This window comes from Callorhinus ursinus, unplaced genomic scaffold, assembly GCF_003265705.2.
Source record: "Callorhinus ursinus isolate GAN/ISIS: 27379988/994484 unplaced genomic scaffold, GSC_fseal_2.0 scaffold8, whole genome shotgun sequence".
NCBI classification, from domain to species: Eukaryota; Metazoa; Chordata; class Mammalia; order Carnivora; family Otariidae; genus Callorhinus; species Callorhinus ursinus.
The window spans coordinates 52,365,567-52,392,567 of NW_027397070.1; the positions used below are offsets into that span (position 1 = coordinate 52,365,567).

Sequence of the window (27,001 nt, forward strand, 5' to 3'; positions counted from 1 at the left end):
TTCACGAGTTTCATCCTCACTCTCTCAAACCTCCATCCTCTCAGGGTGACAAAAGAAGTACCCAGGAACATTGGTCAGTGGTTAATGTTGGGGAAAACAAGGACCTCGCACAGGAAGACTGGCCGTGCTTTCTTCTCCTGCTGGCTATTCAAATGCGCAAGATCTGTCGGGCTTGCAGGAACAAAATTGAGTCAATAATCTTCACTATGGATAGCATCTGTGCTATTGTATTTTGGGCACAAAACTGTTTTTCAATATGAGTAAGGTAAACTGTAGTTTAAATTTAGCTGCACGACAGTTATTATTAGTGGACAGGGGAAGCAGGAATAAAAAGAAATTTAAGTCTTCCAGGAAATAAAGCATGATTGCTTGCTTTAATGTAAGTATCTGATGATAGAGAAGTAAGGGTTAAGTATCTTAGAGTTTCAGGGTCAGTGTTCGTTCAGCAAACACTTATTGAATACCTAAAATTTCTTTCTTTTTTTTTTTCTTTTTAAGTAAGCTCTACACCCAGTGTGGGGCTTGAACTCACAATCCCGAGATCAAGAGTTACATGCTTTACCAGCCAGGAGCCCCCTAATAATTTCCTTTTATTTCATTAATGTATGTCTGTCCTATCAGCAAGGATTTAAAGTGGCTGAAACGTATTATACCCCCCAAGCTTTGTCCTAGGTATTGAAAACAAGGAATAAGATACATTCTTTGCCATCATGGATCATATTTCTTGGGGGTATTAATTTCCAGGGAAATAAACTCTTGCTCTCACCCACTGGATTTGAATAGAAATTACTCCCATTTCAAATAAGAAATATATTACATAAAAAAAAAACTCTCAAGAGTTCTGAGTCCTGCCAATAATGCAGGAATGCTGAGAGTGGGGAAAGAACCAAATAGAAAAAAAAAAAAACAAAAAAACAAAACTGTCCAGATAATATTTAGTATAAGTGAAATGCAAAATTTTGATAAGAAATAACTAGTATGTTTACAAGAGTGTCAAAGGGGGTTTAATGCCCCCCCCAAATATCTTAACTTCTCGTTTGACCTATCGTAATGAGTACATTTCTTATTCTCTTTCACAATAGTCACAAAGCAAGCCACCAGACTCAAAAGAAAGCGTAGCTCTTAATATCATGTGACATCTAATTTATGTTCTAATAGTAATACTATGTGTTGGTAAAATGAACTTACTTTTAATATTTTCACATTATTGATAACACAGACAAGGATTTTTTGTGACCACACACACACAATCCAGGTCCAGAGAGGCAAACTTAGAATTTACACACCCAAAAGGTAATTTACCTGTGTTTTCTATGTAGCCTATTAACAAAACACTAGGTCTAAAAATATATAGTATTATATTCCCCAAGCCCCTAAATGCTACCCATAATTAGTTTCCCAAAAATAGTAGTGGGAAAGCAAATTTGATGAAATGAAGGAGATAGATATTTAAAAATTAATAATAATTTGCTTGCTGAATGTAGATAGCATGGAAGAATTTTCCTAACCTTTCTTTTAAAAAAAAAAAAGTCCAGGTAAAAGCAGAAAGTTAATGAGAATTAACTAAGGTGGGGGGAAAAGTTCAATAAGCAATACACGTGTGACCCTAGCAGGTGAGGCAGAGATCTTGAGAGGGTACATGAGCGCTAACCTTGGGTAAGGAAGGTGCCAGAACGACCTTCACTTAGCCAGCTCTTCAGCCCATCTTGATGTTTCTATGAGGAATCTCATGTGCCTCTTCGTACAACAGGGGAAGGGCTATGCCTCACTTGACAAAGACCTCCAGGGAACCCCACTGTATTTCAAAGAGCATACAAAACCACTTATCAAAGAAAAAAACACCTAGAGTTAGAGAGTCCTATTACTACTGAGATGAACCTATATGCAGAAGGGATCTTGATAGCCATCCAGCCCAAATCCAATGTCCCTTTCAGAGCATCTGGGATGGATGGTTATTTTAACCTTTGTTTGGGCATTTGCCACAACAGGAAATTTTGCTGCTCGAGTCTATTCCTCTTTAGAACCACTCTTATTAGAAAATTCTTTCTTATGTTGAAGCAAACATCTGTCATCTATAAAGTTCCTCTTTGTTCCTATTTTTGCCCTTTGAAGTTACACAGTGTAAGTCTAATTCCTCTTTTTTTTTTTTATAACTCAACAGAAATTTCAAGGCAGCTATATTATTTTATTCTCTCTTATTCCATTCCCCTGTTCCTTATATCATCAGACCCTTCACAACCCTGGTCACCTGCCTCTGGACACAATTTATTAATGTCTCTCTTAAAAATATGGTACCCAGAATTGAACTCAACCCTCCATCCAGATGTGGACTGACCAATGCAGCATGCAGGGCTCCCTGGGCTTCTGCTACCATAGGCTGAATGCACTGACTTTGTGAACGGTCATGATGCACTCCTGATTCAATGCTGAACTCCTATTTTGACATGAACTGCTATGAAGCCAGGACTTTTCAATACCCTTCCCATCAACATACATGTAAGTAATACCTCTCTGTATTTAGAGGGCTGCATTTAAGCAGCTAGAATATAGTTTCTCATTAATGTCTACCGAATTTCAGCCTTTTAGTTTCAGTCTTATGTTCAGGTAGTTAAAAAAAAATGGTAATGATGTCTATATTCTAGTGTCAGTACATAGTTATAATTCAATGAATATTCATTGAATAAATTAATCCTAAACCTGCCAGTTGAGACTGGATATATCGTTTATTTCTCTGTGTCATCTGACAAATCTGACAAGCATGCTTTCAGTCCCCTTACTCTCTTCTTCATAGGAGAAACAGGCAGAAAGAACGTGCCTGTAAATTGTTGAGCAGGTGTCCCACTTGGGATGGCCAATATAGGTCCATGTTATGGTAAGAAAACACCAAGATACAAGTAAGAAGTGGAGATACAGAATGTAAATGGGAACCTATGAAGGGAAAGAAGACTGAGTGTCCCAGACTCTTGGAATTGGAACTTAATGTTCCCAACATTAGAAAAATATGGCTTTCCCCCATCTCTACCCTAGAGACTTCTGCCTTGTAGATCTGTTACAATACTGTGATTATCAAACTCTGAATTTTGGGGAAAAGCTCATATAAGCTCAGTTTTAAACTAGCTTTTAAAATGATCTTTTCCACTTATATTTCCTGTAAAGTCTGAGTTAAAGAGACATGCAACTGTCTATAGGCTTGAGGTATAAAAAGAGCTCCCAAATGTTCCTGACAAATGCCTGAGGTATAATATATATATATATGTATATATTTGTTTCAGGAATCGGAAATGGCCTATATTTTTCAGTGTGAATTTGAGAATTCACTGAGATTGAAAATGTCTCCTGAATTGAATATAATCTTACAATTAACGTCCCTTTTCCCCCAGAATGAAGAAAAATAAGCTCAATTTTGCTTTCCCTTCCATAGCCACCCTTTGCAGAATATGGGGCTAATCACAGAATAAAAAAGTATCCTATTGTGCCTTTTTTCCATTGTGTATTGTGACTCAGGGTGGTGAACCCTGGGACTAGAGAGATGGAAAGTGTTTTCATCAAAACAATCCAAAACCAGGAGGGAAATGTCTTGAAAACTTCTGTTGCATAGTGTTAACATTGAAAGAATGGAGACACATACCCAAGCCTAGGAGACCCAAAGAGGAAATGTGTTTTGTACCTCTTCTGAACTTTTTCTAGAGGGCGTAACAGAGGGGGATTCTCAAGACTGTGTTTTCTAGAAAATCATGGAAGTGACAGATGGACACCAGAAGGAAATCCTGCCAACACTGATGTGGAAGGTTCTCTTCCTGACTCCAGTAGTCACAACAAGCCACACTCAAGTACTACAAGAGAAACAGAGCAAAGAGAAGGAGGCTTAATTAGACAATAAGCTCCAAAAGTCAGGGGAACCAGCTGCTTCAGGCACATCAGAGGCTCTCCAACGCAATCACCTCAAGGTTTCCTGTTAGATTACAGGTAACTACACACAGGAAGGTCCAATATACTGTTCCCAGCACAGAGTAGCCATGGTAGGTACTGCCTTGAGCTCTGGCTGCTCAGGAAGACATCCTATCATGACGCTTGGGTCAGGCACCCTTGCAAGAGGGCTTCATCACTGGACCCCACACTCCTTGGGATTCTCCATTTCATCTCCTTCAAAGTCCGGCTTCAAACTCTTCTTTTGCTCAATTTCCACCTGTTGAGAGCAGAAGTTGGAAAGAAATATCAGAAAGAGGAGAAAAACATCCCAATAAGAAATAATCTCAAAGAGAGTACCTCACCAGGTTCTCTGAGATTCCCTGTAATTTTCTCACTGTTTTGGGCTTTAGCCACATTGGAGCTACTGGCCCTGAGGACGTCATGATTCTCTCTTTGCACATGCTCTTCGCTTGATCTGGAATTCCCTCTTCCTCACAGTCCACCTGGAAAATCTTTATTCTTTGCCTTGCACAGCTGCTCAAAGGTCACCTCTTCTGTGAAGCTGTTCTCAACTCATTAGGGAGTTCGGCGCTCCTCCTACGCATATTTCCACGTCCCTGGTACATGTGCCCAGCTCCAGCATTCCACAGGCTCCGCGGGACAGGGGGGCAGGCCCTCCTTTGCTACTGTATCCCCATAATGCAGGCAGGCAGCAGGCAAGCACAAAGGCTTACCAAATGAATGGATTCCTTTCCAGCTGGCTGTTTATACTCTCTATTACTTTATTGCTTTACAAAGTCTCCAAACTGGTATGTACGGTAGTGTTTACAGTTCTACCTGTGTTTTCTGTAAAATATTGTAGCTGTAACTGTAAAGGGATTAATAAATTCATCTTGCCTTGAAAGAGACACACACTGAAACCTTTGACAAGTCAGAAAAGAAATACATTAAGCAAGAGAGTTTCACAATTAAAGCTGTTCCTCTCTTTACCACTTTGGATATTTACGATGAAGGAAACAAAACCGTTGACTAGGGTCATGCTTGATGAAAGTGCTATTTTTTTTTTCCTGGCCACAAGATGGAGTATTTGTTCTTTTTGGTAGTTTAAGATTTCTGATAACACAACTAAGGAAACATTTAAAGAATAAATAACCATAAAAATCTAAGGATATTATTACGAATAAAAAATATTATTAAACCACTTTGCAAAATAGTTCTTCAATAACCCCCACTTTCTATCTTTGACATTTAATCTGCTATTGAATTTCTAACACCTCAAGATAGAATCACTATGTCAGAACACTCCAATTTTGTTTCCTCCTTCCACAGCGCTGATCCTGTTACTATTACAGAAGCTTCCTTGGCTTTTGAATTTTGTCCTGTTATAGCCCTGTGACCAGGTCATATGTGTCCTGACTTTACTCATATCTACTTCATTAACTCTGAGGCTGAAATATATGCTTTGGGTTAGCACTTTCCTGAACTCCCCTCACTTTCCAAGTTCACAACTTCTGTAACATATATTATGAATGAAAATATTATGATATACTCATTCATAATATTCATATTATATAATGTACAATTAATATATATTATATAATAATCATCCCTTTACCCCATGACTCTTTTGATGTTGTTCATGATGACTGAAAGACATTATACTCTCCTCTTTCATCTACCTCTTTATTTTTTTCCAACCTTTCTCTTCCTCACTAAGAGATTAGTCATTCAAATCAGAGCAGACTCATCCACAGCCATGTGTGGTATACCTCTCTCTAAGGCAGTAAGAGAACACCTTGCATTCATGGCAGGCGCTGCTAAAGGGAACATGATGGCGGGGGGCGGGAGGAGGGGAGAGGGGAAAGCAAATGATCTTGGACACATTAGCCAGATGCCTCCCGAGGTTACCTTGTAGCTGTAGTGTGCGGAATAATTGACCCACTTCCTGACGTCAGTCTTGTCTTCCACGGAGATGGATCTTACAGTGGCTTTGGAGGCAGAAGTTGTGGGCATGCTGAACTCAACATTCACGTGATTGGCAAATCCGGAAGGCACTTCCTGGTCAGAGCCAAGTTCAAGGTGGCAGAAGAAACAGTGTGGGTGACCAGAAGCTATGAAAGAAAAAGAATCTAGACATTAGGTTCTTCAGAGAGACATGGAAGGAGAGGACCACAGAGCCACCTCAGTTACCAAGAAGGCCTGAAGACTGCCTGCCAGCTCAGCACCAGGCAGTCTTTCAGAGCGTCCAGTGCTGAGCAGAGGATTTACTTCCACAGAAATCACACTGCCTGTCCCTCAGACCCTTTGAGAGAACTATCTGATTGCAGTAGCCTTATATCCTAGCAATAAAACCCACAGCCTGAAAAATGGGTCACTCTGCCTGCTGAGGTCAGGGCAAGATGGGAACCCAGCACCAATGCCAGAAACAGAGGCACAGATCTGTAGACTGGCAGAAAGGAGTAGAAGGGAGCAGCACTTAGCACCGAATAAAACAACAATGACAGCCACACGGAGCAAAGGAATGGGTTCCCTTTGAAAGATGAGTTTTCTCAACAGCATTTCGTGTTTTTTTTTTTAATAAAGATTTTTATTTATTTATTGAAAGCAAGAATGGTAGAGAGAGAGCATGAGAGGGAAGAAGGTCAGAGGGAGAAGCAGACTCCCTGCTGAGCAGGGAGCCCCATGCAGGACTTGATCCTGGGACTCCAGGATCATGACCTGAGCCGAAGGCAGTCGCTTAACCAACTGAACCCAGGCACCCAGCATTTTGTGTTTTTGCAAAAATGCTTTGGCACGTTTTTGTGGGTGGATGGCATATGTAAATAACGAAGCCCTTATAAACAGCGTAGATGCATGAAGGGTGTGCATGGTGCACTGGGTAGGACACAGACTAACAGGGTACTGCATGTGGCTCCTAGAGCTCCTGCTAAGTGGCGGAGATCCTGCACCCAAGTCCTTTGTTCTCTCCTTGCCTCAAATCCCGATTTGGAAAGTGGGGAAACAGGGAATGGGTAGTAAAGGACAGTGCCAGGCGTAGTCCCTTCCTGCTCTTCAATTCTATACATCTATGGCTAGTTCTACTGTACTTGGATGGAAAACTTAAGGATTTCCATTTGAGGGTTGTTATTAGATGTCTGAGTGAAGAGAGAGATCAGTTCTGTGGCTATAACCTCTGAAAGCATGGTTTGCTGAACACTCTGTACTGTCTCAAATGCTGACCACATACCCTCTCCCTGCATCTTCGTAACAATCCCTTGAGGTCATAGTCATTGCATTCTACAGATGAGGCCACAACAAAGGCTTTGGGAGGAAAAGCAAACTAGCCAAGGTCAAAGCTGGAAAGTGGCAGACTGAGGACTGAACCCAAGCACTCTGACTCCGAGGTGTTTTAATCACTCTGAGTCACAGCCTCCCATAGGGTCCCCAACCTCAAGATCAGGTTTGCAGGGTGACATGAGTGGAGAAGTGAGCTGTAGGAACCCCCACACAGCAACTTGCCATGGATAAACAATGTGACGTGGCTTTGACTTCATTATATAATAGCAACGGCCCTTAGTTATCTGAGCTTCCCCAAATAAACAATTCCAATTTTCTTTATTGGCCTGGGCAGGACTTTTTAATCTCAGAGAGTGAGGACATACACACCCGCTCTCCAAGGAAAACATTACGGAGTGAAGTATTTGTTTTGCTCTACTTCACAAATAACATTTTTCAGTGGTTATTTCCAAAGAGTAATACTCTGGGAAACTGAGAAATTTGCACTGGCTTCTAGGAAAGAAATTTTGAATTGGATACACATAATAGTAAAAATTACATGTATCTAAAAATGAATCCATGTGATTTTTTTTAAAACATTACATTTGTAATTACATAGCTATCCCTTACATTTATTACAGGCCAGAGACTATCCTGAACACTTAAAAGCTTATCTAATTTCTTTCTTAATGAGCTAGGTATTAATAACCCTCCTCTGTAAATGAGGACAATTAAGATTTGTTTGAGAGGTTTAAGTAAATTGCCTGAGGTCACACAGCTACTAAATTGCAGCACTAGGAATAAAACTCAGATCTGACACCGAATTATGTCCTAAACTCCTCTCTGTGTATTGCTATAGATTTAGATCACTACAAATTACATAGAGGAGTTTCTTACTTTAATTCGATAGCAACTTGAACAACAGTTTTACCTAATTACCCTTATTTGCACATTGTTGGAATAATGAGAAATCATTACTTTCCATAAAGCTGACCTCTCTGCTCACCCCTCCAAAGTGTATTCACAGCAAACTCTATGAATGTGGCATTCTTTCGTGATTCCCAGCATCAACTAATGGATGTGTAGGGCTGGTGGACAGGTAGGAAAGTGCAATTCTGAGAGCTAGTATAGTTTAATTTATGGTAATGAACTAAGTGAACCTACACGTTTTGTCATCTTCCTTGATGAAGTTGAGAAAATTTAACATTAAAATTCAGATTTCCATTTTTCATAAAAGGCAAACTATATTGAAATTGTTTTCTCTTGGTCTAATATTAGAGAACTGGAGTTCCAGCAAAGAAAGCTACCTATGCAGGACAAAATGTTTTGTTTCCTGGCAGATGATCTGAGCAAGCAGTAGGACTTGTTCTGGTACCTTCTAGGATTAAGAAAAGCTCTAGGGGTCAGGGTGAAAGGGGTCCTTGAATAGCCTGGTGGGAAGGCAGGGGTGGCTGTACATGAACACAGCTGGGCTGGACCTGCCAGTTTAAACCATGTTGGACTCCAGTGGCAGCTTGTTAATCGTTGGGCGGCAGGACTGGGACAAGCCTGCTGTAGCTGCAGCGAGTCCGGGGTGCTGACCTGTGGTCCCATGCTGCCTACGGTCTGACTGCCCTGCCTGCTGGGGGCTAGAGGTACAGGGCCACGGCAGGCAGGAGTAAGCATGCAGAGGTTCTGCTCTCCTTTACTGTAAATGGAGGTGTGCGAATTATGAAAAATCACCTGTAAAAGGCACCTTCCCAAAGCTGTCTGAAGACCAAGATGAGCTCAGAAAAGGGATGATAACTAATGGAGGGCACACTGGGTGGGGAGAATAGGAGCTGGTCACAGGGAGCACTGGCAATGCTAAGAACCTGCCATCTAACTGCAAGTCAGATCCTGTACATCTCAGGTTTCTGGAAAAGGGTCTTACCAATTTCCGGAACCTATCCAGAAATATACCATTGGCCAGGAGGAGTATAAGAAGCCCTTTTTGGGTGTGTGTGGGGGGTGGGGTGGGGTTGTTACTAAAAATGTATAACCAGAATGCCTGGGTGGCTCAGTCGGTTACATGTCTGCCTTCGGCTAGGGTAATGATCCCGGGGTCCTGGGATCGAGTCCCTGCATTGGGCTCCCTGCTCAGCGGGGAGCCTGCTTCTCCCTCTGCCTGCCACTCTCCCTGCTTGTGCTCTTTCTCTCTCTCTCTGACAAATAAATAAACTATTAAAATAAAATAATAAAATAAAATAAAATATAAAATAAAATAAATAATAAAATAAAATAAAATAAAAGTGTAACCATGAACAGCAAAAGCAGGGATGGGGGGAGGAGGGATAGCTTAAGTGAGAAACATTCCCAAAGATCCTTATGCTGTCCTGTATTTCAAAAATCTTTCACAGGGGCTCCTGGGTGGCTCAGGTGGTTGAGCATCTGCCTTCAGCTCGGGTCATGATCCTGGAGTCCTGGGATCGAGCCCCGCATCGGGCTCTCTGCTCTGCGGGAAGCCTGTTTCTCTCTCTCCCACTCCCCCTGCTTGTGTTCCCTCTCTCGCTGTATCTCTCTCTGTCAAATAAACAAATAAATAAAAATCTTAAAAAAAAAATCTTTCACAAATAAAGGTTCCAGTAATCAGGGAATACATTTGCAATACATAAGCTGCATTTCCTTGGCCTTGAGCCTACTGAACACTAACCTGCTGGGAAGCATTAAGGCAAGTGTTTGCTGAAGACCTGTATTTTCCCTTGTCTTGCACCCATTTTCCCCTTTCTTTTGGTAACAATCTTTCCCCCCACCCTGCTTTGGGAAATAATCTTCCCCAGCACTTCACGTCATGTCAGTCGAAATGCGCTCTCCTCCCCTTGACTCCTGAGCCAGGTGGCACGAGGACAGAAAATGGCTTGTGATGATTTGTCCCAATGGCTGCAGCCTGAAGAGGCATCTCAGCTCTGCTTCCAAGAGCTATCCTTTGTAAGCCTGCATGCTCAGCCTTTCCAGCCTTTCCTTCAGTTCTCTGAGCTACCCTCCAACAATCTTCTTTTTTCTTGGTTGTCTTTGCTGTTTATAACCCAAACCCCCTCATACAGTACTGTTAAATACTTGAAGCAAATGAGATAGATGTATACACACTGAGAAAACTGCAAATCTCTCTTCTCTTAGAGAAAATTCTTTCATGTTTGTGTCTATCTGGTGTTCTCTACTAAGAGGCAGCTTGGTTATTGAGAAAAGACCCCTGCATGTGGCTTTGTGACTTCAGACAAGTCATGTTGCTCCCGGTCCTTAATTCTCTCATCTACAGAAGGAAGAGGTTTGACTGCGTTATCCCCAAGGCCCCTTCTACCTTGAAGACTCAGTAATTCCACAATGAAGTGATCTGAATCCATGCTTAACAAACTGAAGGGCCAAACGTTCCAATAAACATAAGCCTGAGGCCTTGTCTTTTCGGATGTCAAGTCTCCAGCAGGTTCAACAGTAACTTGCCCCCTTCCACCTCACTTCTCTTCTCAAGGGCTTCTGTGCCAAAGGAGAGTTCAGGGCTTTTCCTTTCCTCCATCAGTTCAGACGGGTTCCGTGGCTGAGGTAGAAATCACAGTGCTATCACCAGGCGAATACAGTGCCAATTTCAGGAGAAATGAATAAGCAAGCACAGAGAGGAAGACTTTGTTTTTAAAAATCCTGTCAGTTTAGAAACCGGGGTGGGGATGGGGGTGTCTGGCAAATCCAGCCTCAAACACAGAGGTCCAATTGTCTCTTCATTTTGCACCACTACACCCAGTGTCTGGCACAGAATGCCCCGGTGTGTGTGTGCACTGCTTCGACGGCTTGGGGAGGTGACCAGATCGTACTGCCTCTTGCAGTCACATCATGTCCCATGCTGGGTAGGATGACAAAGCCACTCCACACTCGGCACAGGAAATGAAGACTCTAAACATACTATCAGGGTTTAATAGTGAGAATGGAAGAGGAGTATTTGCATAAGAGAAGGAAATCTCCGTCAAGGGTCCTTCCAAACCTTACCCTTTCTGCTTGGCTAGGATATCCACTTTCGTTAACAAATGGGCGAAGTTTATAATAAACAAGAAGAGAAGTGGTTTCAAGGATCATAGGATCATGGGCTTACTGCCTGTCATTGGGGTCACTCAAACTTACTCTAAGAAATAAGGCTATTACAGCTGGTTGGATTACTCTCTAGTTTTGTCATTTCATTAAATTCACTGGACCCCTGAGGAAAGTCATCGCCTTCTGCGCTCACTCAAGCACAAAAGCATCCCTAACAGCTGTGAGCAACCGAGCTAGGGCTGGTAAGCTTGCTTTCTTTGTTTAAATCAAACATACCTTCCTTTACTTTTTGTCTGACAGAATTTCAGCCCTTTTGGACTTTCTGGTCCTGACTGGATCTTCAGTCTGATCTGATCAGACGCCCTTTATCCTCTTCCCTCTCCTCAAATCCCAACTCTGAGTTGGAGATGTTATGACCGACAGGTCTCGCACAGGGGGACTAGAATCATTAGACTGACTCCTCACCCGTACTGTATATATGACTGGCCATAAACTTGCCCCTTTACCTACTCAAGGCAGTGAGAAAGATATCTCTTCAGAACCCAGAGGCTTTCTAGGATCTAGAAATACACAGCTTCCGGCGCCACAGGTAATACTTACATGAGTCAGAAAAAGAATACAAATTCATAAATTGCTATGCAAATCTGCTTAGCAGCTCAGCTGAGAAGAATAACGCAGTTTTCTAGAAGTAGGATAATAAGGGAGTGAGAAAACGGAGTGAACTAGGTCATTCGTGTTTGTTACTTACTTTTTGCTCAAGTATTTTTGCTTCTCTGGTCCCACTTCTCCGTTAACCTTATTTCTGTCACACAACAAAACCCAGCCCTTCATAGGGGAACAGAATGCGGAACTCGGACCCCAGCTCTCGTGTGACCATGTGGCAATTTGCACAGAAGAGAAACCACTACCTACCTGAATTTTTGTCAGGCAGTCGGTTTATCCTCCACACAATGGAGTTGAAGGCATGTTCATACTTGGCAGTTCCCAGAGTGACTCTCATGACAGGCTCAGAGCCAGACATACTAGCTGAGCCAAAACTCGCCCCCCGGTTCACTTTGGCTTTTAAAGACTTTTCCCCCAGGACGCTTTCCCTGCGGAAGTTTTTCACCCACTCACTGGGCACAGGGTAACGAACCATCACATTCTCACAGGGAACCTGAGTGAGTGGGTCTCGGTTAGAGGAGAAGCCGGCTGACATCCTAAGCCAGCTCTGCACCTCCACCTCTGCCCCGCTGATGCTTGCTGCTGTCCTGAGTGTGAAAGGCAAGGTCTTCTCCGCAAATACTGTCCTGAACCGCATGAGCTCAAACCGGCAGGCATCCAAAGGGTTGAACAGAATAACCCGTGAGTTGTTGAATACATCCTCATCCACACACCCATGAAAACGGCACTGATGAAGCTTGATCCACTTTGTGGTGGTGGTGGGCATGATGTCTTGCCGGGAAACTATTTCGTTCCCTTTGATGAGGACATCGTTGAGGCCCAGGCGGCACTCTGCCAGCCCAGAGAGGAAACTCAGAATGTGGATCCGTGTCAAGACATGGTGCTGGAGAATCTGGTTGTCTCCTTTGCTCACAATGCCAGAGAATTCATCCTTGACATCCACAGTAATCTCCTCTTCAAGGTAGTTCAAGCCAACTGTGCTCAAGTCCATTGACAACACTGGCAGATTCATGAGCCGGTCCTGAACAGCGCGGATGAAACTCAGGAAGTCATCATAATTGGTGGTGCCCAGCTTAATCACTTGTTCCCTCTCTGCTATGTGGGCCACAGCGGGTTTGGGCTGGTATTTCTTCTTCTCCTTGTAGGTGACACGGTCTATTCGCAAGCTGTGGATCCTGCCATTGTCATCATAGTTTTGGAGCCGGGGTTCCGAAATTTCATGGCAGATCTCCAGCTTGAACTCACGGAATGGTTTTTCTAGACCCTGCTCATAATACAGCTGCAGGTAACCACTGTCTGTCAGTTTGATGTAGATGGGTCCCCAGTGCCTAGATGACATGATGTTTTTCTTCTCAGGGATCCTTAGCATCATTGGCCACCCATCCCTGGGCTGGGACAGTGCTGAACCAGGTGGGTGGTCATCTAGTTCAACCCAGGCTATAGGGTCATCATCTGGTAGTGTCACACTGCCTAAACGATCAGGATCATCAATCTGGAGTTGTTTGAGTTTTTCAACAGCATCAGAGTGGGACTGGTTTTTGCTTGAGTCATCAAAACTGATGGCATCCTGATAGATGACAATGAGAGAATCTCTTTGGCTCTTGCCTGTGGCACTGGAAATGGAACTGTTTTGGGAGCGCCTCTCCTGCTCCTCAAAGAAAGCAATGAAAGGGTTGATAGGAGAGGGTTGGACATCCTGCAGAGTCTCATTCAGGAAAGGATTGGTTGCCCTCCAAGGTGGAGCCTCGGTTATGGAAGGTGGATGGCTTAAGGACGAGATGTCCAGCTTCTGAACTTTGGAAAAGTTCATCAGAGTGCTCTTGGGACGTTCCCTCTTCTTAAATGACCCAGCTGAGTGATGAGGCACATTTGGGATCACAGATGCAACAGGTGGTGGGTTTGGCTTCAGGGGAGGGGTGACTGGTGGCAAAGGGCAGCTGACCTCATTGTCATCAAAAGTGACCCAGCTGGGGAAACGAGCAGAGGTCAGTGGAGTGGCAGGATGTCCATTCATGGCTGGACTACTGGCCTGCCAGCTGATAGCCTCCATCTCTACCTCTTCATCTTCCTGGACTGAGGAAGAACTGTCTAAAAGAAAAAGGAGAACATATGAGGGCTGCTACTCAGGGCCTCTTAGAAGTTTGGGAAACTGAGGTATGGGAATGAAGGATGACTAGAATTTTATCTGGAAATTCCAAAGCAGCTCATTACCTGTGTCAAGCGCTAGTCTAGGCACAGATCTTATACTTTTGTAATAAGCACAGCACAGGGGCCACACATCAAATGCAGTAAGAATACAAATGGGTCTATCAATATAGGAGCACCGATAGGACCACGGTCCCTTGTAGTTTAACTCTTATACATTCTCCCTTTGATAGAAGTTTCTAGAATAGATGTTGTCCTTACTATGCTCTAAGGTATACATTAATTTTTAGACATTGAAAACCACCTCCTACATAAGATGATATAAAGCTGATCTCATCTCATTGAGCAAAACAAATTATCTGTTCTAAGTGATTGCAAATAATGTAATTGGAGGGATTTTCACCCAAATGTGATCAGTAAATATTAAAAACAAATTATCAACACCCTTAAGATGAAATAAGTTCATACAAGTGAACAAGAAGACTATAAAAACTCCAATAGAAATATAGACAAGGGACATACACAGATAGCTCAGGAGAAACTAAAAATGTCTAATAAGCATGTGAAAAAATGTCCAATCTCACTAGTAATAAAAAAAATGTAAATTAAAAACAATCAGTGAACATTTTTAAAGTTTTTAGTCTTCAGTGAGGGTAAGGGTACCATGATATGAACAGTAAACAGACCTTTAATGGAACTGTAAGTTGCTATAAACTCTCTATAAGTCATTTGGCAATTTGTATTAAGGGTTTTACAAATGTGCATAAACAATAACTTAGTAATTTTGCCCTAGGGAAATAAATCCAAATTGTGAACCAAGTTTTGGGTAAATGTTAAGAAACTAGGGTATACAATAGAATAAGATCTAGCCATTAAAACATTTACAAGTACGTAGTAACATGAGAAAACACTCCTAATATAATCTCTTCTTTTTTCTCTAAAATACTTTCCATCCACTTCCACTTGGGGCTTATTTATCTTATGGGGGAAAAGGGGGGTTATTATAAATAAAAACTCCACCTTAGCAGGGCCTTCAAGGGAGGGGATACAGGACTTGAGTTTCCATGTGGGAAAGAGCCAAACTTTTCAGGTAGCATAAAGACCCTGTGTATCTGCTGGGATTGTGGAAAGGGAGGGAGAAACTGAAGCCTTTAGCAAGGAGTGGATTGTGTGAAGGAATGGCACAGAAAACAAATCTGTGTCTGGCATATAGTAGATACTCGGTAAAAGGTTTGTTAATTGAGTAAGTGAGAAAAGAGACTCTGCATGGGGGCAGCTCTATTTTCTCTGTCCCTGGAGGAATGTGTATGGGGATCTCTGCTACCATTCCACCCACTGTTTCTGCTGCCAGTAATCTGGCACCAAAGAGAAATCGATGCTCAGTGGTTGAGTCAAGTAGTTGAGTCTTCTGACCACCTCACTAAACCTTCACGAATATCTAACCAAACGAAATTAGCAATGGCACACGTAATTGCAGGTGAAATTACGTGTGGATGGGATGGCTCGTTATTCATCTTTCCGAGTGTATTTATTCAAACAAAGAGTAATTCCCTCTACTGAAAACGTCACTTTGAAAATGTAGGTTAAGTATGTGAGTGTGCATACACACACATCCACACTCGTCCCAGAAATATAATGGGTAAAAAAGTGTTTTCTGTAGGCACAGCAACTACAAAAGGATTTCAAAGCATTTTTAAAATTAAAAATGAGACTTTCCTTCAAATTAATCATTAATCCACTTTTGCAGATGTGTGATTTATTTTCTGGAAAATGAAGGGAAAAGGGTCAGTAAACAACCCAGGTTTTTAGGATTTATATTTTATTATCATCATTTCTACTACTACCACTACTATTATTATTGTATCAAAGGCTAAAGGGAACAATGTGGCCCTGAGTAAAATATAATCACTTCCTTGGAACAGTAACTGATCCTCCCTAGGCAACTGGAAAAGGAGTGCATCTCAAAACTCATCAATTCTTTATGAAGTCACTCTAAGGCGCTTTTGTAACAGTACTGTTCCCACCCAAACAGCTTGGTACTGACCCAGCCCCTGTACCAGGGATATCCTTTTTGCCTTGGGGCTCATCACCACTCCCTAGTTTGAATAAGCCAAAGTCCTTTTCCTTTGGAGGGTGCTTTTCTGCCAAAGCTGTTTATTCTTGCGGCCAAAGGATTCCCTTCTGTTGGGAATCTTGTCCCCAAAATAGCATTTCTCATTTTCCTCTATGAAGCCAAAAAAGAAAGGAGGGGGGAAAAAAAAGCCTTTGTCTCCAGTGAACATAATTTTTTTTACAATAAATTCCTTTTTAAGTGAAGTTATTTAAAATCACACCAAGTCCTAGACAGTTTTGAAGCATTAGACTTGGAATACAATTTAAATGAAGTTTCTTTAAATCTGCAGGGAAAATTTTTAATTAAATTAATTTCTAGAGATTCTATATTCTCTTTGACAGCCATTAAAAAGAATCAAAAGACTTTGTTACAAAATATTCTCTCTGTTGGCAGTTTCATCTCCCTTGATTACAATCCATTTTAAAAATCCATCATTTGGGGCAGTAGTGGGGCATACGTCAAATTTCTGGAAATGAGATTTTCTTTCTACAAAATCATTTATAAAGAAAAAATGTCTTAATAAAGATACTTTTACAGATGAAAAGCAAAAGTGGTCTCTAGTTCACATGAAAATAAAGCAGTTCTTGGGGTGAACCCAAGGACTGACAAATACAACTTTAAAAAATAATCCCTTATTAACACTGACTTCCTTATTTGTAAGCTCTTAATCTTCCAACATTTATCATTGAATGAAAGACATCTTCAGTTGTTTTTGCAAAGATTAGGTCATATATTTTTCTGAGCCTCTTTTTTTTAAATTAATTTTTTTGATGTAGTGTTCCATGATTATTTGTGTGTAACACCCAGTGCTCCATTCAATACGTGCCCTCCTGTATTAATACCCATCACTGGGCTAACCCATCCCCTCACCCCCCTCCCCTCTAGAACCCTCAGTTTGTTTCTGAGTCCATAGTTCTGAGCCTCTTTTTATTAAAACTTCCTTATTATATTATTCGAGACTTTCATATGTAAAAAAAACAACTTATCTGTATGTAAAATTTCTAGAAGAAAATATTTGTATCATACATGACAAAAACTTGGTATCCTTTTTGTAATATGACAGTGTATTCTTAATAAAAATGATACACTTGGGGCACCTGGGTGCCTCAGTTAAGCATCTGCCTTGGGCTCAGGTCATGATCCCAAAGTCCTGGGATGGAGCCCCAAGGTGGGCTCTCTGCTCAGCGGGGTGTCTACTTCTCCCTCTGCCTCTGTCCTACCCCTGCACTCATGTTTTGCTCTCTCTCAAATTAAAAAAAAAAAAAAAATTCTTAAAAAAAAGATACACCCTCACCAAAAAATTAAATAAAATAAAATAGGGTAAGAACAGATAATTTGCTAATGAAGAAATATAAATGTCTAATAACTATTTGGGAAAGAAGTTTAACCTTATAAAACAATAAATACAATTATCTCTGTGTCAAAGAGACAAAAATTTAGTATGACTAATAATCATTATTTGTGACACAAGGAAATTTACACTCTGATGGAAGTGTTCAAAAAATCTTTCTGAGGGGCAATTTGAAAATTTGTATAAAAGTCTCAAAAAATGTGATCCAAAAACTCCATTCACAGGAGTGTAATCTAAGAAAAGAACAAGACAGGCATGCAAAGAATAGTGGTATGTTTACCACAGTAACGTTTGTATCATAGAAAAATTGGAAAAAACCTAAATGCCCAATAATGGGAGACTGGTCATATTAAGTATTCATAGCCCGAAAACAGAATCCCATGCAGCTATCAAGACAATGCTACTGATGCATGTTTATTTACGTGGAAGCTGATCATGATATATATTGTTGAGTGAATAGTAACGGGTACCTACAAACTGGAGTCAGCTTGCCTTGGTTTCAATTCTGTACCTGCAGCTTATTAGCTAGGTGACTTTGGGCAAGTTGTTTCATTTCTCTGCAACTCAGTTTTCCCTGAGAAAATATTAAATCCTACCTGGCGGGGTTGTTGGGTAAATACAGATGCTAGAATTGTGCCTGGCAAGAAATAAATGTTCAGTAGGCGTCAGCTGTTATTACTACTACTACTAGAATGGTACATTTTCATGATATAAAGCATACATGTATTAAAAAGCTTTGGAATATAATAGTTCATAATATTTTGATGTGAAAACAGATGTCTCCTATGAGGTAAGAGGAGTTTTAAAAATATTAAATCTGTATTAAAAATACTGTTTGCTTACAAAAATAAAGAAATAACAGAAGGTCAAAACACATCTTTAGCACTCCTGCTAATTAACCTCAGAGAAAGAAAACAGTTTAGCTGTAATCCATGTTGATAAAGCAGTAGTTAGATCTTTCCCATGACACTTATGACTGATGTGGCTGATACTGGAAACACTGAAGGTGGGGAGCGGGGAAGCTGGCAAATTTCTCCAGTAAGAAATAGGCAAAAACTAATTATCTTCAGAACAAAATTAACTATCATCCAGAATTCCATTTTATTGACTTAGTAAAATAAAACCAAAGCCAAAAATCCAGCATAATTTTAATTACTATCTCTTCCACTTGCTACCTCCAAATTACTTTTATTATGAGTTGGGCTGCTGCCAAACAAAAGCCATGTATAAAAATCAGGTTCTCATTCGACACTACAGGGAGAACTGCTAGTACCTAAGAGCTTCCTAATGTCTTTACTGGTGCAAACAAAAAAAGAAATGGTGGTAGAACTCATACAGAATTCAGCAAAGTGGCAGGATATAAAATCAATGCACAGAAATCAGTTGCAATTCTGTACACTAACAATGAGACAGAAGAAAGAGAAATTAAGGAGCTGATCCCATTTACAATTGTACCCAAAACCATAAGATACCTAGAAATAAACCTAACCAAAGAGGCAAAGGATCTGTACTCAGAACACTATAGAACATTCATGAAAGAAATTGAGGAAGACATAAAGAAATGGAAAAACGTTCCATGCTCATGGATTGGAAGAACAAATAGTGTTAAAATGTCTATGCTACCTAGAACAGTCTATACATTCAAGGCAATCCCTATCAAAATACCATCAACTTTTTTCACAGAGCTGGAACAAACAATTCTAAAATTTGCACGGAACCAGAAAGACCCTGAATAGCCAAAGGAATGTTGAAAAAGAAAACCAAAGTTGGTGGCATCACAATCCTGGATTTCAAGCTCTATTACAAAGCTGTAATCATCAAGACAGTAGGGTACTGGCACAAAAACAGACACATAGATCAATGGAACAGAATAGAGAGCCCAGAAATGGACTCTCACCTCTATGGTCAACTAATCTTCGACAAAGCAGGAAAGAATGTCCAATGGAAAAAAGACAGTTTCTTCAACAAATGGTGCTGGGAAAATTGGACAGCCACATGCAAAAGAATGAAACTGGACCATTTCCTTACACCACACACAAAAATAGACTCAAAATGGATGAAGGCTACATGTGAGAAAGGAATCCATCAAAATCCCTGAGGAGAACACAGGCAGCAACCTCTCTGACCTCAGCAACAGCAACTTCTTGCTAGACACGTCTCCAAAGGCAAGGGAAACAAAGGCAAAAATGAACTATGGGGACTTCATCAAGTAAAAAGCTTCTGCACAGCAAAGGAAACAGTCAACAAGACCAAAAGACAACTGACAGAATGGGAGAAGATATTTGCAAATGATATATCATATAAAGGGCTAGTATCCAAAATCTATAAAGAACTTATCAAACTCAACACCCAAAGAACAAATGATCCAATCAAGAAATGGGCAGAAAGCATGAACAGACATTTTTCCAAAGAAGACATCCAAATGGCCAACAGAGACATGAAAAAGTGCTCAACATCACTCTGCATCAGGGAAATCCAAATCAAAACCTCAATGAGATACCACCTCACACCAGTCAGAACGGCTAAAATTACCAAGTCAGGAAACGACAGATGTTGGCGAGGATGTGGAGAAAGGGGAACCTTCTTACACTGTTGGTGGGCATGCAAGCTGGTGCAGCCACTCTGAAAAACAGTATGGAGGTTCCTCAAAAAATAGAAAATAGAGCTACCCTATGACCCAACAATTGCACTACTAGGTATTTACCCCAAAGATACAAACATAGTGATCCGAACGGGCACCTGCACCCCGATGTTCATAGCAGCAATGTCCACAATAGCCAAATTATGGAAAGAACCCAGATGTCCATCGACAGATGAATGGATAAAGAAGATGTGAGATATATATATATATAAACACACACACACAAAATCAAAAAAAAAAAAAGAAATCTTGCCATTTGCAATGGTGTGGCTGGAACTAAAGGGTATTGTGCTAAGCGAAGTAGGTCAATCAGAGAAAGACAATTATCATGTGGTAATGGAATAAATAATTCCACATATGATCTCACTCATATGTGGAATTTAAGAAACAAAACAGAGGATCATAGGGTAAGGAGGAAAAAATAAAACAAGACGAAACCAGAGAGGGAGACAAACCATAAGAGACTCTTAATCACTGGAAACAAACTGAGGGTTACTGGAGGGGAGGGAAGCAGGGGGGACGGGGTAACTGGGTGATGGACATTAAGGAGGGCACGTGATGCAATGAGCACTGGGTGTTATATCAGATTGATGAATCACTGACTTCTACCTTTGAAACCTCTACCTCTGTATTACATTGTAAGTTAATGAATTGAATTTAAATTAAAAAAGTGAAAAGAAAAAAAAAAGAAATGGAGGATCCTTTCAATGTTAGACCACAATCTATTTTAAGTTCCCCAAAGATTAAATTAAATGATTACAATGGTAGTCGAAGTCACTAATCTGAAGAAGAAGTCAGAACTATGGGGGAAGATTAAGTTTCTATATTTTGAATACAGCAGATACTCTGTCATCTTCTTTCCCCATTTGTTAACCTAATGTGTGCATTCGATGACAAACGCAAAAAACTTACTGAGAGCTATTCACTGGAAGTTATTTTCAGTGGCAAGAACACATATTCTGAGATTATTGCAGTTTTCTCAAGATGAGACCACAGTCACTGTTACACAAGAGCATATACCGAAAGCCTCAGATGCACAGCAGGCCCTTACATATTTGTGGATTGATCTGTAGAGTGAAAAGAGGAACATGGAATTTTCGGGCTTGAAGAGATTTTAGAAATAATGAAACTTGACCCCTTCATTTTGCTGAGAAGACCAAGGCTCAGGAAGTTTAAGTGGACTGCCCAAGGTGACATTTAAAAAGTCTGACTTTTGGGCGCCTGGGTGGCTCAGCTGGTTAAGCGACTGCCTTCGGCTCAGGTCATGATCCTGGGATAGAGCCCCACATCAGACCCCCTGCTCTGTGGGGAGCCTGCTTCTCCCTCTCCCTCTGCCTGCCGCTCCTCCTGCTTGTGATCTCTCTCTCTCTTTGTCAAATAAATAAATAAAATCTTAAAAAAAAAAAGTCCTACTTTTAATTTTCACTAACTCTGATATTTTCTTAATGCTTGTTTGTTAAAAGCTAAAATCCCATTGCCTTTGAGATTGGCAAGAGTTACCTTGACCCACAGCTTTTCAGGAGCATTGTTCAGTAGGGGAAAAGAAATTAAAACAAGGATTTACATCCATTTATACAAAGAAGCCTTTGGGCGTAAGGTCAGGTGATGTCATCCCCTGATGTGTGAATGTGTAAGGGTGAGAGAAGAGTCATTAGTCTGAACTTTACCAAGGAAGCTTCTAACTGGGATTAAAAAAAAACAAGACTGAGACCTGCTTAGTCATCACAATACACTGATAAAGAGAGCCAGAGGGTTTGAGTCTATTCATCTCTCCTTAGCATTCTCCAGGAGATAGGATGGATGCACTGACGCTGGTCAGAGATATCCTCAAAGTAAAGAAGCCGATTCATAGAACTACCACTTAACTATTTGACCAAATCCCTAGCAGGAGCATTTGACACTACATTTCAGTTTCTATTTGCTAAGAGGACCTAGGAAGCAGTATTGAGTTTCCCTGCCAACTCCCTCCCTGTTTATCAAGATGAGCTAACCCAACACGTTTTATCTCCTTTTGCTGAGAAAAGCAAGCATCAGACTTTAAGTCTGATGAATGTCTCAGGAACTTGTGTGTTCCTGATGAATCTGTTCCCTCTGGTTCTAAACCTTTGCTTCTGTTTGGCCCCTGCTCACTTTGCCAGTACTCAGTCTTTGGATCCCAGCTTTTGGCTTCTTCCTCTAAGAATTAAACCTCCAGGGGCGCCTGGGTGGCTCGGTTGGTTAGGCGACTGCCTTCGGCTCGGGTCATGATCCTGGAGTCCCGGGATCGAGTCCCGCATCGGGCTCCCTGCTTGGCGGGGAGTCTGCTTCTCCCTCTGACCCAATCCCCTCTCGTGTGCTCTCTCTCTCTCAATCTCTCTCTCAAATAAGTAAATAAAATCTTTAAAAAAAAAAAAAAGAATTAAACCTCCACTCAACTGGCTTACTGGTTCCCTGGCTTACTACGCCTTTCCGATATCACCTCTTCATGTTGTCTTAGATGAAGACACTATTCTTCAACTCCCACCAGGGCAGAGATCTTATTGTAACACCTTGCTGTTGTCTGAGGGAACCAAGTCCAGTTCCCCAGCAGAGGTCACAGGCAGGGAGCAGGGACAGATTCCAATATCTATAACAAACTGAAAAATCAACATTCCATTTTATAAATTAATCTCTTAACGTTTTATACATTAGGGTATATCAAAGACTTAACTAGTAATAAGGCCTGCTGAGAACCTTATCTGTGTTTTATTTATTTGTTATTGCCATAGCAAAAAGCCCCTGTATTTCCCTCTCATCCTCGACCATTTGAGCACACCAAAGAGGGTTGAACAAAAAGGGCTTTCTAGGGTGTAAGCCTTTTTGGATGGGCAATGAAGCTCTGCTTAATGGACCATAACATTCTTCTCTGATGTCCTAAATAGACATTTTCCCAAGACAAATGGCCAACAGAGGGGCGCCTGGGTGGCTCAGTCGGTTAAGCATCTGACTTTGGCTCAGGTCATGACCTCGGAGTCCTGGGATCGAGCCCTGCCTGGGGCACCCCACTCAGCAGGGAATCTGCTTGAGATTCTCCCTCTCCCTCTCCCTCTGCCCCTCCCTCCACTTGTGCTCTCTCTCTAATAAATAAAATCTTTTAAAAAATGGCCAACAGACATATGAAAAGATATTCAACATCACTAATCAACAGGAAAATGCAAATAAAAACCACAATGAGATATCTATCACCTTACACCAGTCAGAATGGCTAAAATAAAAAAGACAAGTAATAAGTGTTGACAAGGATGTGGAGAAAAAGCAACCTTTTGTGCACCGCTGGTGGGAATGTGAAGTGGGACAGCCAATGTGGGAAACAGTAAGGAGGTTCCTCAAAAAATTAAAAATAGAACTACCATATGATCCATTAATTTCACTACTAGGTATTTACCAAAAGAAAATGAAAACACTAATTTGAAAAGATACATACACCGCTGTGTTTATTGTAGCATTATTTACAATAGCTGAATATGGAAGCAACCTAAGGGGTCTATAGATAGATGAAGGGATCAGGAAGATGTGACACACACACACCACACACACCACACACACATACCACATACACACACACACCACACACACACACCACCACACACATATGCACAATGGAATATTATGCAGCCATAAAAAAAGATGAAGTCATGTCATTTGCAATAACATGGATGGACCTAGAGGGTATTATGGTAAGTGAAGTAAGTAGGTTGAGAAAGACAAATACCATATGATTTCACTCATATGTGGAATTAAAAAACATGAAGAAACAAAAGCAGAATGAGACCTATAAATACAGGGAACAAACTGATAGTTGCTAGAGGGAAAGGGGTGGGGGGAGGGGCAAAATGAATGAAGGGGAGTGAGAGACACAGGCTTCCAGTTATGGAATGAATATGTCACAAGAATAAAAAACACAGCATAGGGAATACATAGTCAGTGGTACTGTAGTAGCATTGTATGGAGACAGATGGTAGCTACACTCGCAGTGTGCATAGCATAAGGCATGAGGAAGCTGAATCACTATGTTTTATACCCAGGAAGTGCCAGAGGTGGGGACCCGGACAAGGAGCGTCTGCAGGGGCACCGGGACAATGTCCATGCCCTTCCTGTGACCAGGACAGGTGCCACCTCAGGCCCGCCTGTCCCTCTGCCACAGTGGACGTCTCACCCATGTGTGCCCCCATAACCTTACTCACTATTCTTCTGGCTACGACATGAGGAAACAGCCCAGCAACAACCCGTCTGAGCCTTAGTAACAGGAACTGCTACTTCTCCAAGGCTGACCCTGTAAATTCAGCAGGGGGCTTGTGATAAGGGCAAAGAAATCGAGCTGGGGGCTCTCACAAAGTATTCCATAGGCTTGGCTACATGTCTGTTGGGGATAAGGAGAAGAGCGGGCATTCGGACTGAGTCTGTATCAAGCCTGTCTTCTATGTGAGAACTGCTAGGCTATAATATAGCTTCCAGGAGAAATTCAAAAGGTCTGTTGCTGGCAGGGGTACCATCAGCCGGTCTAAGATCACCCATACAAAGGCTAAGGGCAATTTCCACGAGCTGAAAAGATCTCTATAAATGATTCCCTTTCACCTATATTGCCCAAAGCTCATTACTGTATTCTACATGGACTTTCCAGCAATGGCAATAACAAAATAACCAACAGCTCCTGTATGAAATAAGCCACTTCTTTTCAATTGAATTTGGAGTTGGTAATTTGTTTTCATTTCAATACTTATCCAGCTCCTGTTTAGTTACCAAGATAAAGGAGACATTCTATGTTTATTTATTTATTTTTTTTGAGAGAGAAAGCATGAGCACATGCACGCACAGGGTGGGAGGTGGGACAAGGGGAGAGGGGAGAGAATTTTAAGCAGCTCCATGCTCAGTGTGGAGCCTGACACAGGGCTCGATCTCAGGAGATCATGAGATCTGAGATCATGACCTGAGTCAAAATCAAGAGTCGGATACTTAACCTACTGAACCGTCAAGGTGGCCCAAGAGACACTCTTATACAGACTGATGGTAGATGTAATTTATAAACTGTAAACATATCAAGTTAAGATAATTTCTTAGTAAAATAGGACAGCAACTAATTTCTAGCATGACCATATATTTATTCTTGCAGGTAGAGATGATTTGTATTTCTGAACATCTCAAATTTTTCAGAAGCCCTCATGAGGTAGATAATCTGCAGGCAAACAGTGAAATGCTATTTCCAGATGGTTCACCCACTCGGTACTTATCCTGACTTGCTATAGCATCCACACTGTCTGGCATATATACACCAGTGTCTCCTGGGTGGACACAAGACTCATAAAGGAAAGGCTAGTTTAAAAGTGGTTTGTACTAACGACGGATTGAATTCCTGGCTTCGTGCTGGTCTCTACTGCCTGTTTTGTGCCACTGTAGGCAACAGAGGGTAAAGCTTGGGCCCTGGAGTCTGATCAACCTGGCTCTGCCATTAGAAAACTACGAGCTCTTGGGCACACTACTTCACCCTCTCTAAACCTCAGGATTTCTCAGCTGTCAAGGCAAATAACATAAAGTTGTGAGGGTAAATGAGATCATTAATAGACACTGAATTTAACTGGCCCACAGCTCAATAAATGTTAGCTATCACAATAAAAAATATGTAACCATTATTTCAGAGTTCTCAAGGAAGCAAAAAAAGAGAGGGGGAAGAGAGCAGAGAGAATGCCTTTGAAGTTGTATTAATGATCTGATGGAGATTGAAGGACATATTGAAGAGGGAAAGGAGGAAGAAAAATGGGGGGAAGGGAAAGAGCGATGGAGAAGGAGAGAGGACTGTCTCAGATTATGATTCCATGTGTCCAAATCTTTCCACAATTATTGCATAGATAAATCCCCAAAGGCTTGGGGATGACAAGATAGGAGGGTCTGCATTCACAACGTCATTGTGACTACAACAAAGTAGCACTAGTCTATCACGTAAGAGAAGTGTTAAGTCTTGAGTACACTCTGCTCAAGACAGAACATCCAACTTTCTGTTATCCCTCTGGTACTAAGAATTGCCTATGTAATTGTTGGGAAGGTGTAAGATGTTTTCATATTCCAGATAAGTAGTCCCCAAAGTGGGGGAATGCACCCAAAGATGTACATGGAATGATCTACTGGGGTGTGGGAAGAAAATATCACAACTTCTAATTTTGTTTACTTTTTAACCCATCCTTTAAGCATTTCTAATGTTTGTCTACGTGTTATAAAACATTTACTAAAATACCTAGTATATTTGTAATTTGTAAATAAATTAATAATATTATACACACATACACATATTAGAGGCTCATGATCAAGTCTTTGGAGAAACATGACCAAACAAACATTCGGAGAAAACTGATATAGTACATTAGGCATGTTTCAAATACTTAGCATGACTTCACATATACAAAAAGATATCACCTCTTCCCTGTTCTTTGTAAAAGTGGGCTATTGTAACCAGAAAAATGGTCTTGGTCGTCAGTCCAAAGGGAGAAGTATCTTGCTAAATAAGAAGAATCTATTATTCCCTTAAACTCTCCTTTTATTTGGGCAGTAATTCAATCCTAAATGCCCCAGCTCCCCTGTGATCATGCTAATGACCTATCTCAGGCTTTCCCTGTTGCCTAGAACCTAGCTAAATATGATTTCATCCACTCCTCCTTGCTTTCTAGAGAGTTTTAAGAACAGTCTTCCAATTCTGCAGAAATTATGAAATTAACCTAAATAAATGTCAGAGTTGCTGCCAGGGTCAAGAACTGTATGACCTCAGTATCAGACCACCAGTCTTATCTCCCTTTCTGGTTTATCCTCTTGGTGCCCAGTGAAGACATAGCAATGACAGGAAGAAGGGATGTCTGTGAGCCTGTGAGATCCTGACCCATGCCAG

The 27,001-nt window shown here is 41.2% G+C and overlaps 1 protein-coding gene across 7 annotated transcripts in view; it reads right to left on the bottom strand.

Moving 5' to 3' along the window:
* Positions 1-1,174: 1,174 nt before the first annotated feature.
* The window catches only part of STON2 (stonin 2), a 139,789-nt gene continuing 113,962 nt past the window's right edge, over positions 1,175-27,001 (bottom strand). For all 7 annotated transcript variants that reach the window (XM_073895683.1, XM_073895682.1, XM_073895680.1 and 4 more), the window contains 3 exons: positions 12,112-13,950; positions 5,818-6,020; positions 1,175-4,186 (listed from right to left, as the gene is read on the bottom strand). In XM_073895683.1, coding sequence (XP_073751784.1) covers positions 4,103-4,186; positions 5,818-6,020; positions 12,112-13,950 — 2,126 coding nt within the window. In that variant the 3' untranslated portion in view covers positions 1,175-4,102. The remainder of the gene's footprint in view (positions 4,187-5,817; positions 6,021-12,111; positions 13,951-27,001) is intronic.